This window comes from Lepidochelys olivacea (genome assembly GCF_965140295.1).
Source record: "Lepidochelys olivacea isolate rLepOli2 genome assembly, chromosome: 2".
In the NCBI taxonomy this organism is placed as follows: domain Eukaryota; kingdom Metazoa; phylum Chordata; order Testudines; family Cheloniidae; genus Lepidochelys; species Lepidochelys olivacea.
Genome location: NC_140412.1, coordinates 50,326,663 through 50,343,049, shown reverse-complemented (window position 1 = coordinate 50,343,049; position 16,387 = coordinate 50,326,663). Strand labels below are relative to the sequence as shown.

Genomic DNA, 16,387 nt, shown 5'->3' with positions numbered 1-16,387 from the left:
GGGCCCACATTTTCTTTGGCTTTCTTCTTGTTGCCAACATACCTGAAGAAACCCTTCTTGTTACTCTTAACATCTCTCGCTAGCTGCAGCTCCAGGTGCGATTTGGCCCTCCTAATTTCATTCCTACATGCCCGAGCAATATTTTTATACTCTTCCCTGGTCATATGTCCAACCTTCCACTTCTTGTAAGCTTCTTTTTTATGCTTAAGATCTGCTAGGATTTCACCGTTAAGCCAAGCTGGTCGCCTGCCATACTTACTATTCTTTCGATACATCGGGATGGTTTGTCCCTGTAACCTCAACAGGGATTCCTTGAAATACAGCCAGCTCTCCTGGACTCCTTTCCCCTTCATGTTAGTCCCCCAGGGGATCCTACCCATCCATTCCCTGAGGGAGTCGAAGTCTGCTTTCCTGAAGTCCAGGGTCCGTATCCTGCTGCTTACCTTTCTTCCCTGTGTCAGGATCCTGAACTCAATCAACTCATGGTCACTGCCTCCCAGATTCCCATCCACTTTTGCTTCCCCTACTAATTCTTCCCGGTTTGTGAGCAGCAGGTCAAGAAAAGCTCCCCCCCTAGTTGGCTCCTCTAGCACTTGCACCAGGAAATTGTCCCCTATGCTTTCCAAAAACTTCCTGGATTGTCTATGCACCGCTGTACTGCTCTCCCAGCAGATATCAGGAAAATTAAAGTCACCCATGAGAACCAGGGCATGCGATCTAGTAGCTTCCGCGAGCTGCCGGAAGAAAGCCTCATCAGCCTCATCCCCCTGGTCCGGTGGTCTATAGCAGACTCCCACCACTACATCATTTGTCACGCTACCATTATCCCTAAGATCCTCATTAGCCTTATTAAAGACTGAGGCAAAGTATTTGTTTAGATATTGGGCCATGCCTAGATTATCCTTAACCTGCACTCCATCCTCAGTGTTTAGCAGTCCCACTTCATCCTTCTTTGTTTTCTTCTTATTTATATGGCTATAGAACCTTTTACTATTGGTTTTAATTCCCTTTGCAAGGTCCAACTCTACTTGACTTTTAGCCTGTCTCACTTTATCCCTACATGTTCTGGCCTCAATAAGGTAGCTTTCCTTGCTGATCCCTCTCATCTTCCACTCCCTGTATGCTTTCTGTTTTTTCTTAATCACTTCTCTGAGGTGCTTGCTCATGCAGCTTGGTCTACAACTACCATCTATGAATTTTTTCCCCTTTCTTGGGATGCAGGCTTCTGATAGCTTCTGCAGCTTTGACTTAAAGTAATCCCAGGTCTCCTCTGACTTTAGATCCATAAATTCTTCAGTCCAATCCACTTCCCTAACTAATTTCCTTAATTTTTGAAAGTCAGGCCTTTTGAAATCAAAAACCCTAGTCGCAGTTTTATTTTTATTTATCTTTCCATTCAGTTTGAACTGAATTAGCTCATGATCACTTGAACCAAGGTTGTCCCCTACCACCATTTCTTCTGTGAGGTCCTCACTACTCACCAAAACCAAATCTAAAATGGTATTCCCCTTTAGTTGGTTCAGCTGATGGATTCCTTCATCAAGTAGTTGCTATCGCATCTAGGAAAATCTGAGCCCTATTATTATTACTAGCACTCATCCTCCAGTCTATATCTGGGAAGTTAAAGTCTCCCATGATCACACAATTTCCATTAGTATTTACTTCATTAAAAACATTAAAGAGGGCTCTATCCATATCCAAATTAGATCCCAGTGGTCTATAGCACACCCCAAGCACTATCACAGGGGAGGCTCTAGTAGTTTTCTTCCCCAATGTGATTTTTGCCCAGACGGACTCAGTCTTATCCATTCCATCACTTCTTATTTCTTTACAGTCTACCTCATCATTGATATACAATGCTACTCCACCACCTTTACCTTTATTTCTGTCTTTCCTAAACAGCACGTACCCTTCAATAGCTGTAGTCCAGTCATGACTACTATTCCACCATGTTTCTGTTATCCCTATTATATCTGGTTTCACTTCCTACACCAGTAGCTCTAGTTCCTCCATTTTGTTACCTTGGCTCCTCGCATTGGTGTACAAACATCTTAATTTTTGCTCTTTGGCTTCGCTCACATTCTTTATCCGATTAGGCACGGTCATTCTACAGCCAGTATGATGTATTAGACTGGTATCCACACTGCCCTTCCTCCTTATGTCCATTCTCCTACCCATGGCTGTGTCCTTTCTTACTTTGTTTTCTTCCCTCTCAATGCTAAAATCTGGCTTGGAAATTACCTGGACATCTCCCAACCATCTCCCCTAGATTCCTAGTTTAAAGCTCTCTTAACCAGTTGTGCCAGCCTCCATCCTCAAAGTCTATTTCCTTCCCTACTCAGATGAAGTCCATCCCAAGAGAACTGTCCTCTGTCCATGAATGTCTCCCAGTGGCCATACATCCCAAAGCTCTCCTTATAGCACCACTGCCTGAGCCATCTGTTGATAGTCATAATCTTGTCACACCTTTGTTGCCCTTCTCTAGGAACAGGCAGAATCCCACTGAAGATCACCTGAGCCTCAATTTCCTTAAGCGTCTTCCCCAGCCTGGCATAGTCTCCCTTGATACATTCCAGCGAGAATCTACCAGTATCATTTGTTCCCACATGAAGGATAATTAGGGGATTCTTTTCCTCTCCCTTTAGGATCCTTTTCAACCTCAGGTCTACATCCTGTATCTTAGCACCTGGAAGACAGCACACCATTCTATCCTCTGGATCAGCTCTGCTTACAGGCCTGTCTATTCTTCTCAGTAAGGAGTCCCCAATCACGTAGACCTGCCTTTTCCTGGTGATGGTGCTATTCTCCAGTCTATCCCCTGTTCCCTCTGGCTGCAAGTTCTTTCCATTCCTATTCTCCCTTGTAATCCTCTTCAACCCATCCTGTATTCTCCTGGAGTTCATATTTGGTGTAGCCTCCATTGACTTTTCCTCTTTTCCTATAGGACTAGCTGCTCTTCTCTTCTTTCTTGCCGTTCCACCTTCAGTGACCACCTGCTGATCCCCTTCTTCATTTTCCAACTCTGCAAGCCTATTCTTGAGCTCTATTTCTCCTTCACTAGCCCATCTTTTCCTCTGCCTGGCTCTCTTAGTCAGATGCTTCCACTGTCCACTTTCCTCACCCAGTAGTCTCCCCTCAGAATTCTTCAGTCCTACTTCCATCTGCAAGTCTGAGCTTTTCCCTTCAGCTGCCTCATGTCTTTGCTCCATAATCCACTCAAACCCCTTCTAAACTCAGCCAGACTTTCCACCTGCATCTCCAATCCCCAGATCTTTTCCTCCATCAGCTCTATCAGACGGCATTTCATGCAGACAAAACTCTTACCAGGTACCCCCTCCAGGATCATGTACATACCGCAGCTTCCACATCCAGTCATCGTCATTGTGTCTTCCGCTACATGAGTCACTCCCACTGCTGCCTCTGTATCTGTCATAGCCTTCCCACCTAAATCCTGTTAATCTGGGAAACACAAACCACACCAAAACACCACCACCCACAGCAAAAACAAGCACCACAATACAAACTCCCCCTCAATCTCCCCTGTTTACAGCGCTATTTGCTGGCTCCTGTGCCACTGCCTGACTGGCTGGCTACCTTTATAGGACCCCTAGTCAGAGAAGCCCCGCCCCCTAATCAGGGCTCAGCTTCTCTCCCAGCACAAAGCCCCTACAAGCCTCTACACATACAAATAATACAAATACAAAACCAAGTACAAATCCTTTCTCCTCCAACAGAGCATTGGCAGGTCTGAAGGAGTTAATATGAGAGTCTCTTACTGCATCCCAGCTGCAATATTGAAAGTCACTGCTTCAGGCTAAGTGCAGTGCTGAGGCACTTAAACATCTACTCAACATTAAGATTTACCAGAAGCTTGTGAAAATAACTATCTTTGGTTACTGAAGAGGAACACCAGATAATTTGGTAGCTGCTGCCCTGTAGCAATTATTCTTGATCTGAAACACAAGCACTCTATCTTCTTTTTGTAAACAGCATCTTTATTGCTGTCAAGAGAAGGCAAAGGAATAAAGGAGTTCACTCAGCTCCTCACTATATGAAAAAGCTGCAAGCTTGGCTTGCATCTTCTGGGAGATAGAAGATAATGCCCACAGCTATTACACAAACTCCTTGTTTAAGACAGACCATGTCACCACTGTTGTGGCACATCACTCACTTGTGGACTGGTGCTACCTCACTAAAACCAACGACATGCTTCCTATTCATAATAACAGTGTAAAGTAATAATGCAAAGGGTACAATAATATTATGTGACAATCCCCGTGTGAACTTTTTTAGGACTGGCTATCCTGACATCCAAGGCAGTTTTGTTGCTCTCCAAAAGGCAAAAATAAATAAATGTCATGTGACATTTCCCCCCCCACCTCTGTTGTCTTATTAGACTTTATATACATCTATATTTAGGGGTAGGCAGGCTAGGCCCTACACAGATGCATGTGGGATGGGAACCCTGCTCTCTCGGTGATGGAGCAGCTCCAGAATTGCTGCACCAAAGGCTACTCCAGCCCAATTGCAGATCCCTGTGTGACAGATCCATGTAGTAGTGGATCTTCCAGCCCTAGCTTTTCTATGCCCCGGCTTCTGCTATCCCTGAGCGCTGCTGTGCGGAGAACTTGATTGGGCTCATACCATGCCAGGGAGGGACAATTCCAACACATCTTCAAATGCAAAGGCGCCCACTAGAGGGCAGGCAATTATATTTGCCCCATACTGTAGTTTGGCCAGTTGAGGTGCAGCCCTTGGTAACTGTAGAAGTTCTTCACCCTGGACCAAATCGTGTGGAAGGATAAGAGCCTCAAAGGCAATGAACCAGTGCACTTCCCTTTTGGGGTGAGAGGAAGGAGGTCTCCGCCTCTGTACACTGCAGATAATTGTTGCACAGTGGCTATCTGAGCCCCACTATGTGGAGCGTTTCAGGAGAGTCACCTAAGACATGGACAGGGAATGTGCTTCTACACAGGTAAAGGGTAGCACAGGGGATATGAAAACTATAGAAGCCCCAAGGCTGCAGTATCTGCCACAAAGCAGCTCTGCTCTTCCTCTGCAACCTAAGTAGAGAATTCCATTTCCCTTCTGCATCTCCAGAGAGCCAACTTGGTGCAAGATCTGTTTTCTAAGTTTGTTTAGAAGGGTCAGGATTTTCTGTAGAACTGAATAAAGTTTTGGGGAGTGTGGGGTGAGGGAAGGGTTTCAAACAACAGCATGCCTGCCACTTTAGTTAATCAATGGTGTTAAGAAGAGATAGTTGAACAAAGCACTTTCTTACACTATTCAAAAAGGCAGCTCTTTCTGGTTGAAGCATTTACAATAACTGTCATCTTAGTTAGTATAAAGAAAATTTCCAGCTACTTGCATGCAAATGCAGCGGATACACGTGAGCAAATTATTTTTAGCACTATAGGTGAGTAGCATGTCACACACCTTCATTTAATATTTTACAAACAATGTTTATTTGAGTTTGTAATTAATTTTCTGGGAAGTTTCTTCCTTCACAGCTCCAAAAATTTGGTAGAGTAGAACAAAGCCTAGACCCTCTTATGGCAGTTGGCATTTCCCACAATTTAAAATAACTTAATTGCTTTCTTACTCAAGCCACATAAATGGTTTACTCTTATTACTAAGGGAGACAAGAAGTTGATGATCAAGACATCATTTGATCATTACTTGTTAAGTTCGCTCCCTCTGGGGCACCTGGCATTGGCTACTGTCGGTAGACAGGATATTGGATTGGATGGACCTTTAGTCTGACCCAGTATGGCCATTCTTATGTTCTTATGATATACTGTCTAAATTTTGTAAGGTAGATAACTACTAAGTATAACATGACTTGGTTAAATTCCCTTTGATATAGTATATACATTGTTTGAAGTTCCCCACATGTGGCGCATTCTGGTTTTTATGACACATCATTGATTTCAAGCACTGTAATTAAATATTGTTTTGAAGTGGACATGCTGTGCAGATATCATTGTGGAGTTCCACATATGTTGTGTCTCAATGATTTACATATCTAATTTACTTAGTTTATGTGTAATTTGCTAGCCCTGAAACCTCAGGGATCTGGACAACATTATTAGCAACAAAGATTCTGTATTCAAAATTAGTTATCAATTCTGCTGATGGTGCATAAGACAGAAAATAATCTAGGTCCTTGTCTCATAGCTTTATTGGCTCCGCTGTTCTAAGGATAGAAAGTAGTAAACAACTATTTTATTCAGAAAAGCAATCAAATATGACTTTGAATACACAGAGATTTTGTTGAGTAATAATGTGCCTTTTTGCATAGTCATTTTTCTAAATATAGTAGTACCTTAATAATATTGTGGTGATAATGTTAAATACTACTGCTACTACTATATACTACATGATGAGTCATAACAATTCAGGAGCCTATGGGCTTGATCATTCCCTCAGAGAAGCAAACATGCATCACTATGTCTCTTGTCAAATTGCAAATGTATCCGTTAATTTTACAGCGTAAGCAGTGATGTTTATCTGTAGAGCCCTGTGTGGATACAAAACGTGTGTCCACATCCAACCCACAATCTGCAAATATGGTCCACGGATATCTGCAGATTTCAAGGCCTCTATTTATTTGCATTCCTGAGGGGAGAATCATTGACAGCAGGTACATCTTCATACTGTTGCCAACAGCTTTATTTGACACAAAGTTTATGATCTAATAAATGTAAAGGTCTCCTATGAATCTAATGATGGATGAACCGTGTTATCTCACAAGATTTCTATTTGGTCTAGAAACAGCATGAAATCATCTTTCCTGAGAAATGTTGACAAATTCACTGCTAATCTTAGAACTGGAAGTCAAAGCACACAGAACTGGAAAATAATGTGATGTGAAAAAGCAACGCTAACCTGCTTAGTTATTCATGTGCTGCTGAGCAGTGATGGAAACCATAGAATGCTAGAAATGTAGGCCTGCAAGGAACCTTGAGGTCATGAAGTCCAGCCCCCTGTGCTGATGAAGGACCAAGTAAAATTAGACCATCCCTGACAGATGTTTGTCTAGCCTGTTCTTAAAAACCTCCTGTGATGGAGATTCCACAGCATCCCTTGGTAACCTATTGCAAAGCTTAATTACTCTTACAGTTAGAAAGACTTTCCTAATATCTAACCTAACTCTCCCTTGCTGCAAATTAAGACCATTATTTTCCTATCTTCAGTGGACGTGGCAAACAATCACAGTTCTCTTTATAACAGCTCTTCACATATTTGAAGACTGTTATTGGGTCCTCTTTCAGTCTTCTTTTCTGAAGACTTAACATTACCAGTGTTTTTAAACTTTTCCTCATAAGGTCTTGTTTTATAAACTTCTTATCATTTTTGTTGCCCTTCTCTGGATTCTTTCCAATTTGTCCACATCCTTCCTAAAGTGTGATGCCCAGAACTGGACATAGCATTCCAGCTGAGGCCTCACCCGTGCCAAGGAGAGTGGGACAATAAGTACGACAGTCCTATTAATACAACAAATAATTATATTAGCCTTTTTCACAACTGCATCACATTGTTGACTTATTCAGTTTGTGATCCATTATAACCACCACGTCCTTTTCAGCAGTACTATCACCTAGTCAGTTATTCCCCATTTTGTAGTTGTGCATTTGATTTTTTCTTTCTAAGTGTAGTACTTTGCACTTATCTTTATTGAATTCATCTTGTTGATTTCAGATCAGTTCTTCAATTTGTTAAGATCATTTTCAATTATAATCCTATCCTCCAAAGTGCTTGCAACCCCTCCCAGCTTAATGTCATCTGAAAATTTTATAAACATACTCTCCACTCCATTATCCAAGTCATTAATGAGACTATTGACTAGTACCAGGACTGACCCCTGCAGGACCCCAGTAGATATACCCTCCCAGTTTGACAGCAAGCCATTGATAACTACTGTTTGACTGCAGTCTTTCAAGCAGTTGTGCACCCACCTTATAGTAATTTTATTTAGACTACATTTCTCTAATTTGCTTATGAGAATGTTATGTGGGACTGTCAAAAGCCTTACTAAAATCAAGATATAACACATTTACTGGTTCCCCCCATCCACTAAGTCAGTTATCCTGTCAACAAAGGAAATTAGGGCGGTTTGGCCTAGTATGTTCATGACAAAGCCATGCTGGCTGTTTGTTGTAACCCTATTATCTTCTAGATGCTTACAAATTGATTGTTTAATAATTTGCTTCAGTATTATTTCAGCTGTCAAAGTTAGGCTGACCAGTCCCTGGGTCCTCTCTGTTCCCCTATTTAAAGATAAATACTATGCTTGCCCTTCTCCAGTACTCTGGGGCTTCCCATCCTCCAAGAGTTCTCAAAGATAATTGCTAATGGTTCTGAGGCTGCTTCAGCTAGCTCCTTAAGTACCCTAGGCTGAATTTCACCAGGCCCCGACGACTTGAATTTCCCTAACTTATCTAAGTATACTTAAACCTGTCCTTTCCATTTTTGGCTTGTTTCCTTCTCCTTTGTTAAAATATTGTGTTAAGTATCTGCTCATCTTAACTTTCATAGTGAAGACTGAAGGAGAACAAGCATTAAACATCTCAAGTTTCTTGTTGTCATCAATTACTAGCCCTTCTTCCCCCCTAAGTAGAGAACCTACACTTTCCTTTCTCTTGTTCCTAATGTATTTTAAGAATGTCTTCTTAATGCTTTTTATGTCCCTGGCTAGGTGTAACTCATTTTGTGCCTTAGCCTCTCATTTTGTCCCTACATGTTTGTGCTATTCTATTGTACTCCTCCCCAGCAATTTGTCCACGTTTCCACTTTTTGTAGGATTCTTTTTGATTTTCAGGTCATTAAAGAGCTCCTGATGGAGCTAATGGCCTCTTACTCATCTTCCTATCTTAGCTTCACATCAGGATAGTGTGCAGTTGTGCCTTTAATATTGTATTCTTGAGAAACTGCCAGCTCTCCAGATCTCCTTTTTCTCTTAGTTTTTCTTCCCATGAGACCTTACCTACCATTCTTAGTCTGTTAAAGTCTGCTTTTTTGAAGTTCATTGCCCTTCTGCTGCTCGCACTCTTTCCTTTCTTTAGAATCATGAAATCTGTCACTTCCATTTTGACCTGAATTGCTTTCCACTTCAGATTCACTACCAGTTCCTCCCTGTTAGTCAGAATTGAGACTAAAATGGCTGTCCCTCTCAATATTTCCTCCACTTTCTTAAACAAAAAGTTGCCCTGATATCTTTCAAGAACTTATTCGAAAATTTGTGTTTTGCTGTATTACTTTTCCAGCAGATGTCTGGGTAGTTAAAATTCCCCATTACTACCAGGCCTTGTGTTTTGGCTGTTTCTTTTATATGTTCCACAAATGCCTCATCCACCTCCATTTCCTGATCGGGTGGTCTATAATAGACCCCCTAGCATGACATCATCCTTATTTTTTACCTCTTTTATCTTAACCCAGAGTCTTTCAACTGGTCTGCCTTTCACCTCCTTCTGGATTTCAGAACAAATGTATCTGTTCTTGATGTATAATGCAACTTCTCTTCCCCTTTTATCCTGCCTGTCCTGAACAAGTGATATCCCTCAATACCAGTGGTTCTCAACTGTGGTCCACCGCTTCTTCAGGTAAAGCCCCTGACGCGCCGGGCTGGTTTGTTTACCTGCTGCGTACGCAGTTTTGGCCGATCGCGGCTCCCACTGGCCACAGTTCGCCGCTCCAAGTCAATGGGCGCTGCGGGAAAAGCGAGGGCCGAGGGATGTTCTGGCCATCGAAGGGTCAGTCCTCGGGCTGGTTTTGTTCAATATCTTCATTAATGATCTGGAGGATGGTGTGGATTGCACCCTCAGCAAGTTTGAAGATGACACTAAACTGGGAGGAGAGGTAGATACGCTGAAGGGTAGGGATAGGATACAGAGGGCCCTAGACAAATTAGAGGATTGGGCCAAAAGAAATCTGATGAGATTCAACAAGGACAAGTGCAGAGTCCTGCACTTAGGACGGAAGAATCCCATGCACCGCTACAGACTAGGGACCGAATGGCTAGGCAGCAGTTCTGCAGAAATGGACCTAGGGGTTACAGTGGACGAGAAGTTGGACATGAGTCAACAGTGTGCCCTTGTTGCCAAGAAGGCCAATGGCATTTTGGGATGTATAAGTACGGGCATTGCCAGCAGATTGAGGGATGTGATCATTCCCCTCTATTCGACATTGGTGAGGCCTCATCTGGAGTACTGCATCCAGTTTTGGGCCCCACAATACAAGAAGGATGTGGATAAATTGGAGAGAGTCCAGCGAAGGGCAACAAAAATGATTAGGGGACTGGAACACATGAGTTATGAGGAGAGGCTGAGAGAACTGGGATTATTTAGTCTGCAGAAGAGAAGAATGAGGGGGGATTTGATAGCTGCTTTCAACTACCTGAAAGGGGGTTCCAAAGAGGATGACTGTAGACTGTTCTCAGTGGTAGCAGATGACAGAACGAGGACTAATGGTCTCAAGTTGCAGTGGGGGAGGTTTAGGTTGGATATTAGGAAAAACTTTTTCACTCGGAGGGTGGTGAAACACTAAGGAGGTGGTGGAATCTTCTTCCTTAGAAGTTTTTAAGATCAGTCTTGACAAAGCCCTGGCTGGGATGATTTAGTTGGGGATTGGTCCTGCTTTGAGCAGGGGGTTAGACTAAATGACCTCCTGAGGTCCCTTTCAACCCTGATATTCTATGATTCTATGCTCTTCCCCTTCTTGACCAGGTGGACCTCATCTCTTCCCATCAGACTCTCTTCCCAGAACAGCATCCCATGGTTGAGGAAGCCAAATCCCGCCCATTGACACTATCTGTGCATCCATGCACTCACCTCCAGGATACATGTCACCCTGCCTGGGCCATTGTCCTCAGCTTGGAGGATGGACAATAACACAACCTTGGCCCCTTACTCCTCTTTCCCTGATTCCAGAATCCTGTAGTCACTGCTGATCTGCTGAGAGTCATACCTCGGTATCGTTAGTGCCCACACGGATGTGAAGCATAGGCCTAGTGGTCAGAGGGATGGATGCTCCTCAGAAACCTTTTTGTAATGTCTCAGCTGCAGGCTTCAGGTAGACAGGTAGACTTCTCAGGCATCCTGTCAGGTCAGCAGTTTTTTCAGTTGCAGTCTTGTAGACACCAGTCAGTCGATCATATGTGTAATGATGACATATTTGTATTTCATCGAATTCAAGATGTTTCATAGATTTTACTGTCCCTTGCATGTGACCTGCCCTTACAATTTTCAATAAAAATGTTCTTTTTAAACTGATATTAGCTGAGAATATTAATATATAGATGTGCATATGTATATATATATTATTTATTTAGATTGTCAACTCTGTGGGGCAGATAGCATTGTTTTGTTCTGTGTTTGTACAGCACCTAACACAATAGGGTCCTGGTCCATGACTGAGGCTTTTAGGCATTATCTTAATAAAAATAAGAATATGTGACAACAGTTAGTGAATTTCAACTGTCAATTTTCTTTTGAGACACAAGGTGATATCTTTGGTTGGATCATCTTCTGTTTGGTGAGAGAGGCAATCTTTCAAGCTGACACAGAGTTTTTCTTCAGGTCAGGGAAATATACTCAGCGTCACAGCTAAAAACAGGGTGGAACAGGTTGTTTAGCATAAGGAGTTAACACACATTTCAAGGGACATTTAAGGCAGACAGTTAAACTGATTGAAAAGAAAACCAATAACAGAAATAATAAATGGAAAAGCCCCATGGATGTGCCTTTTCTTCAAAATATTCCCTGTATTAAAAAGCAATTCTCACTATTGATATTGATACCATAATGCAATTCAGTTTTTCCAGGTAGTGCCTTTAGGGATTTATTTGCACCTGATGGTATCTTAATTGAGTCTGAACAGCTTTCCTGCTGTGTTTTCTGATAATGTTATTTTTCTGACAGTATTTGGTTAAAACAAAAACATTCATCTGTATTGGATGAATTTGTACAACTTTATGAATGTAGGTCTATAATTAAATCACAAAGATAACACTGCTCTGTACCCAAAGGGTAAGGAAAAAAGATCTGAGAATTCTTTAGTGTTCAAAGTGACCTTGGTCAAAATTCTGGAAAAATAAATACATAAACCAATAAAAAAAAGAGGATGATAGACATGAGAAATATATGGAAATTAATGCTGCGACCTTAGATGTTTTTCAAAAGCAGATTATAAACATTGCATTTTTTCCCCAAAATTTGACTGAGTTTTAGGAAGAGATGGTGAAAGTCAGCAAAGTCAATGACCTAAAGCTGTCATATTAAAATAGCATGGAAGGGTTTAATTATAGTAAAGGTCATAGGATGAAATTTCCATTCCAATTCTAATACTCAGTTTTCCAGGAGGTAAATGGAAGTCCAACCCAGGTAACAATGGTTCTCAATGACTTCCTGCAAAAGGGCCATGTGCACCCAGGAGGTGGGGATAAAGGGGACAGCTGGAGCATGGCCACGCAAGCTTTGGTTCTGTTTCTCCCCTCCCAATGCTTCACCAGGAAGCACCCCGGACTCAGGCTCTTCTCCCTCCCACCCAATCCCTCATCTTGAGGTGGCAGGTCTCCTGCTCTCAGCCCCAGGGTGGCAGCAACAGCATAGAAGTAAGAGTGGCAATGGGGTGCTAAGGCTGCTATGAAAAGTGATGACAAATATTTCCTTACTTCTGCACTGCTGCACCCTTACTTCTAAGTCTGCTGTGAAAAGTGGTATTGACAAATATCCCTTTTCACATTGCCTCCCTCCTGTGCTGCTGCTGGCGTGTGCTGCCTTCAGAGCTGAGGGGCAGTATATGTACTTGTGGGGGAGACGGTGCACATAAATGACTACTGACACAAAGAAGAGGGGCCTGATCAAATAAGTACGAGAACCACTGATTTAGTGTAATGCCAATTCCAACACAGCACCGGTACTTGAAACTAGATCAGGCTGAAATTTTTCATGTGGAAATTTTTTCCAACCAAACTGATTTTTTTTTTTCCCCTTTCTGGGAAACTGTCAGTTCCAGACAAAAAAATATTAGTTTTTCTATTGCAGATCTTGAAATGAAAATGTTCATTTTAAATCAATATTTTAAAATGAAACAGTATTTAAAGTAAAAATTTATTTAAAATATTCATTTTGATGAGAAATTATTGAAATGGTATGAAACATCCAGTGGGCAATCCAATATTTTTCAACTAAAAATTTTCAAATAAAGATTTTTCATTCACAATTTAGTCTTCTGAGCAGCTTACTCTGAAACGAAACAAATTTCTGTGTGGGAAGCAAGTCAAAGATATAAAGAGATTTATTTTAACTGTTGAATTTACCAAGGAAAGTTTGATGCTCTCAAGTCTGCTCTCTCTACAGGTGGTCTTCCCACACTACTGCTTTCCACTCTGCTGTCCTCTAATCTGAAGCAAAGTCCTTATCAGGACAATAAGAAAAGGAGTATTTGTGGCACCTTAGAGACTAAAAAATCAGGACAATGTTAGTCCTTGAAAGCTTTCAGAGTAGCAGCCGTGTTAATCTGTATCCACAAAAAGAAAAGGAGTACTTGTGGCACCTTAGAGACTAACAAATTTATTTGAGCATAAGCTTTTGTGAGCTACAGCTCACTTCATCGAATGCATTCAGTGGAAAATACAGTGGGGAGATTTATATACACAGAGAACATGAAACAATGGGTGTTACCATACACACTGTAAGAAGAGTGATCAGGTAAGGTGAGCTATTACCAGCAGGAGAGCGGAGAGGAGGGAGAGGGGAGAAACCTTTTGTAGTGATAATCAAGGTGGGCCATTTCCAGCAGTTGACAAGAATGTCTGAGGAACAGCCGGGGGAGAGGGGGTGGAAACATGGGGAAATAGTTTTACTTTGTGTAATGACCCATCCACTCCCAGTCTTTATTCAAGCCTATGTTAATTGTATCCAGTTTGCAAATTAATTCCAATTCAGCAGTCTCTCGTTGGAGTCTGGTTTTGAAGATTTTTTGTTGAAGGATTTGTCACTTTGTCACTTCAGTGTAAAACTGCTGTAACTCCACTGACTTTGTTGGCATTATTCCTGATTTATATTGGCGTAAATACCAGGTGAATTAGTCCCAGTATGTATAACGGTGTCACAAAATTTCTTTGCTGAGGTGAAAGGGTTACTTCTCCACATGGCTTCCACGGTATAGACACTATGATGTCCAATTTCCTGGCAAAATACCTTATTTATATAAGATAGCCCAAACTGCTTTCTGTTTAAAGCAGAGTTAAAGCCTCTGTGGATGAAATTGCAGGAGCCTTCTATTTCCACAGCTGTTGTGTAAGTATGGGTATAACCATTTTAGTCAGAGCATTCCCAACAGAATAGGCTGTGATTTTTCCTTCATTGGTAACTGTCACTAGAACTAAAAATGGATTTATGAACATTTTCTATTGTGCCCTCATCAGATTAGCTCTGTCCTTGTTTACGACTCCCAGGAAGGGCAAAGAGAGTACAGTAAATAGATCCAGGGTGGGTAATGACTTCTCACATGTCAGACATTAGAATATTTTCAGGATCACTGTACACTCTTGGGGTAAGGGAATGGAGATACACTATGAAGTATACAAGGCTTCTAGTATTTCACTGAAATGTACAGAGGATGTCTGAGAAAGTAACTGTTTAGGATAAAATTATATATGGAAATTACAATGTATTTCCTCCTTTGTCAATTACACACATTTAAAACAATAAAGTACATTTTATGAAGATAACTTGCCCTCAGAACTTTCTCTACTTCCTCTAAAGGGTTGTGTTTGGGAAAAGTAGTTTTACATTGCAGTTCAATTTATTTTTTGAGGAAGGCAGAGATTATGGCAATCTGTGGACCAGATTGTGGTGCATAGGGACTAGTCAGAATCACACCTTGTGTTCCCTGAGTAAAAGATCCATTTCAAGCTAGCACCACAAAAGTATTTAACTCTAAAAGGGACACCAGGAGGTGGGGGACATGGACCCATTGCCATATTTAAATGCGAGAGCTGTGGTGACTGGTATACGGTGAGAGCTGCTGATGCTGCACTCCTTCAAACGTTGGCTTGATCTCAAGGAGGAATTCTGCCTGAGTCACCGTGGGCTCTCACAGCAGCATGTGACAGCTACTTTTCTGAACGATGGTGAAGTGACTCAAAAGCACTGTCTGTCTCTTTGTCTAATCTCTATTCAGATCATTTCCAGACCAGAGATACACTATTAGCCTAAACTTAACAATATCTCCATAAACCACACCATTAAATTATCAAAAAATATGAATTCTATATATTATCCTTGACTGGTGTGTTGCTTAAACCCATAGGCAAGATAGCAAGATATTTTTTTAAAAGGACACTTTTATAGCATCAGCTTAAAAGCAGCTAAAACTTGATCAGAGTGTTAGGTCTACTTTCCTGTTCTATCTTTTATTATTTATTTTCACAGCATCTTGTGTGTGTGCAGACTCACTCTTAGCTGCTAAGCTTTGGCTTACGTATACCAAATGTTTGCTTTCAGATATCAACATGGCAGGAGAACCAAAACCATACAGACCAAAACCTGGAAACAAGCGGCCACTTTCAGCCCTTTACAGGTAGGTTGTTTATTACAATAGTTGGGAATTAGTAGCATTTTTATTGGGAAAATTATACCAGCCTGAAGGCCTTGTTCTTATTTTAAGAATATTTCTAACTAGGTGCCAGGATATAGCCCATATGAGTTAAATGAAGTGGGTATTTTTCGCTGGGTAACTAGAGTGTTTGGTGCCACATTACATCAAGGGGATGTTGAGTGGCAGAAATGTAAAGTCTTGTGGGAACCAAAAGTTTTAGAACATGAGAAAAGGGTGAAAACTGTGCTGTTAGATTTTATACTTCTTAATAGATTCACTCCAGAACAATTACCTTTGACTTCATAGGTTAAAGCTGCCCATTTAGTGTCTTTACTGAGCACTTCATTGACACAAACACAAGAAGCAGGTGAAAAAGCAGAATTCCTGCCTTACATGCACTGGCAAAAAAAGTACAAATAATACCCGGATTTGATAGGACAACAAAAACCAAATGGCTTTTCTAATAAATAATCCCAGGAGGTGTTCAAATGCCTTTTCAGATCATCAGCGATGATTTTGCGCAGATACAGAAAAGAAATAAAAAACCAAAAATCAGCATATTGGATGAAATCCTGGCCCCACTGATGTCAATGGGAAAACTACCATTGACTTCACTGGGGCTAGGATGTCACCCATTGCCTCTTCTAGAACTCACAGCCCATATCTTTTGTGTGCCAAGTAGAACAGGAAAAACATCTGCAGAGGAAATAAAATTATCTTCAAAATTGTATGAATGCATTACATACCCAGACAGCATTAAAATATTAACAAGCTATTTAACAAG

General features: G+C 41.4%; 1 protein-coding gene across 13 annotated transcripts in view; it reads left to right on the top strand.

Annotated features, from left to right (window-relative positions):
- RALYL (RALY RNA binding protein like) overlaps positions 1-16,387 on the top strand; it is a 625,744-nt gene that overhangs the window by 490,772 nt on the left and 118,585 nt on the right. For all 13 annotated transcript variants that reach the window (XM_084621334.1, XM_084621333.1, XM_084621330.1 and 10 more), the window contains one exon: positions 15,510-15,585. In XM_084621334.1, the coding sequence (XP_084477460.1) occupies positions 15,510-15,585 (76 nt within the window). The remainder of the gene's footprint in view (positions 1-15,509; positions 15,586-16,387) is intronic.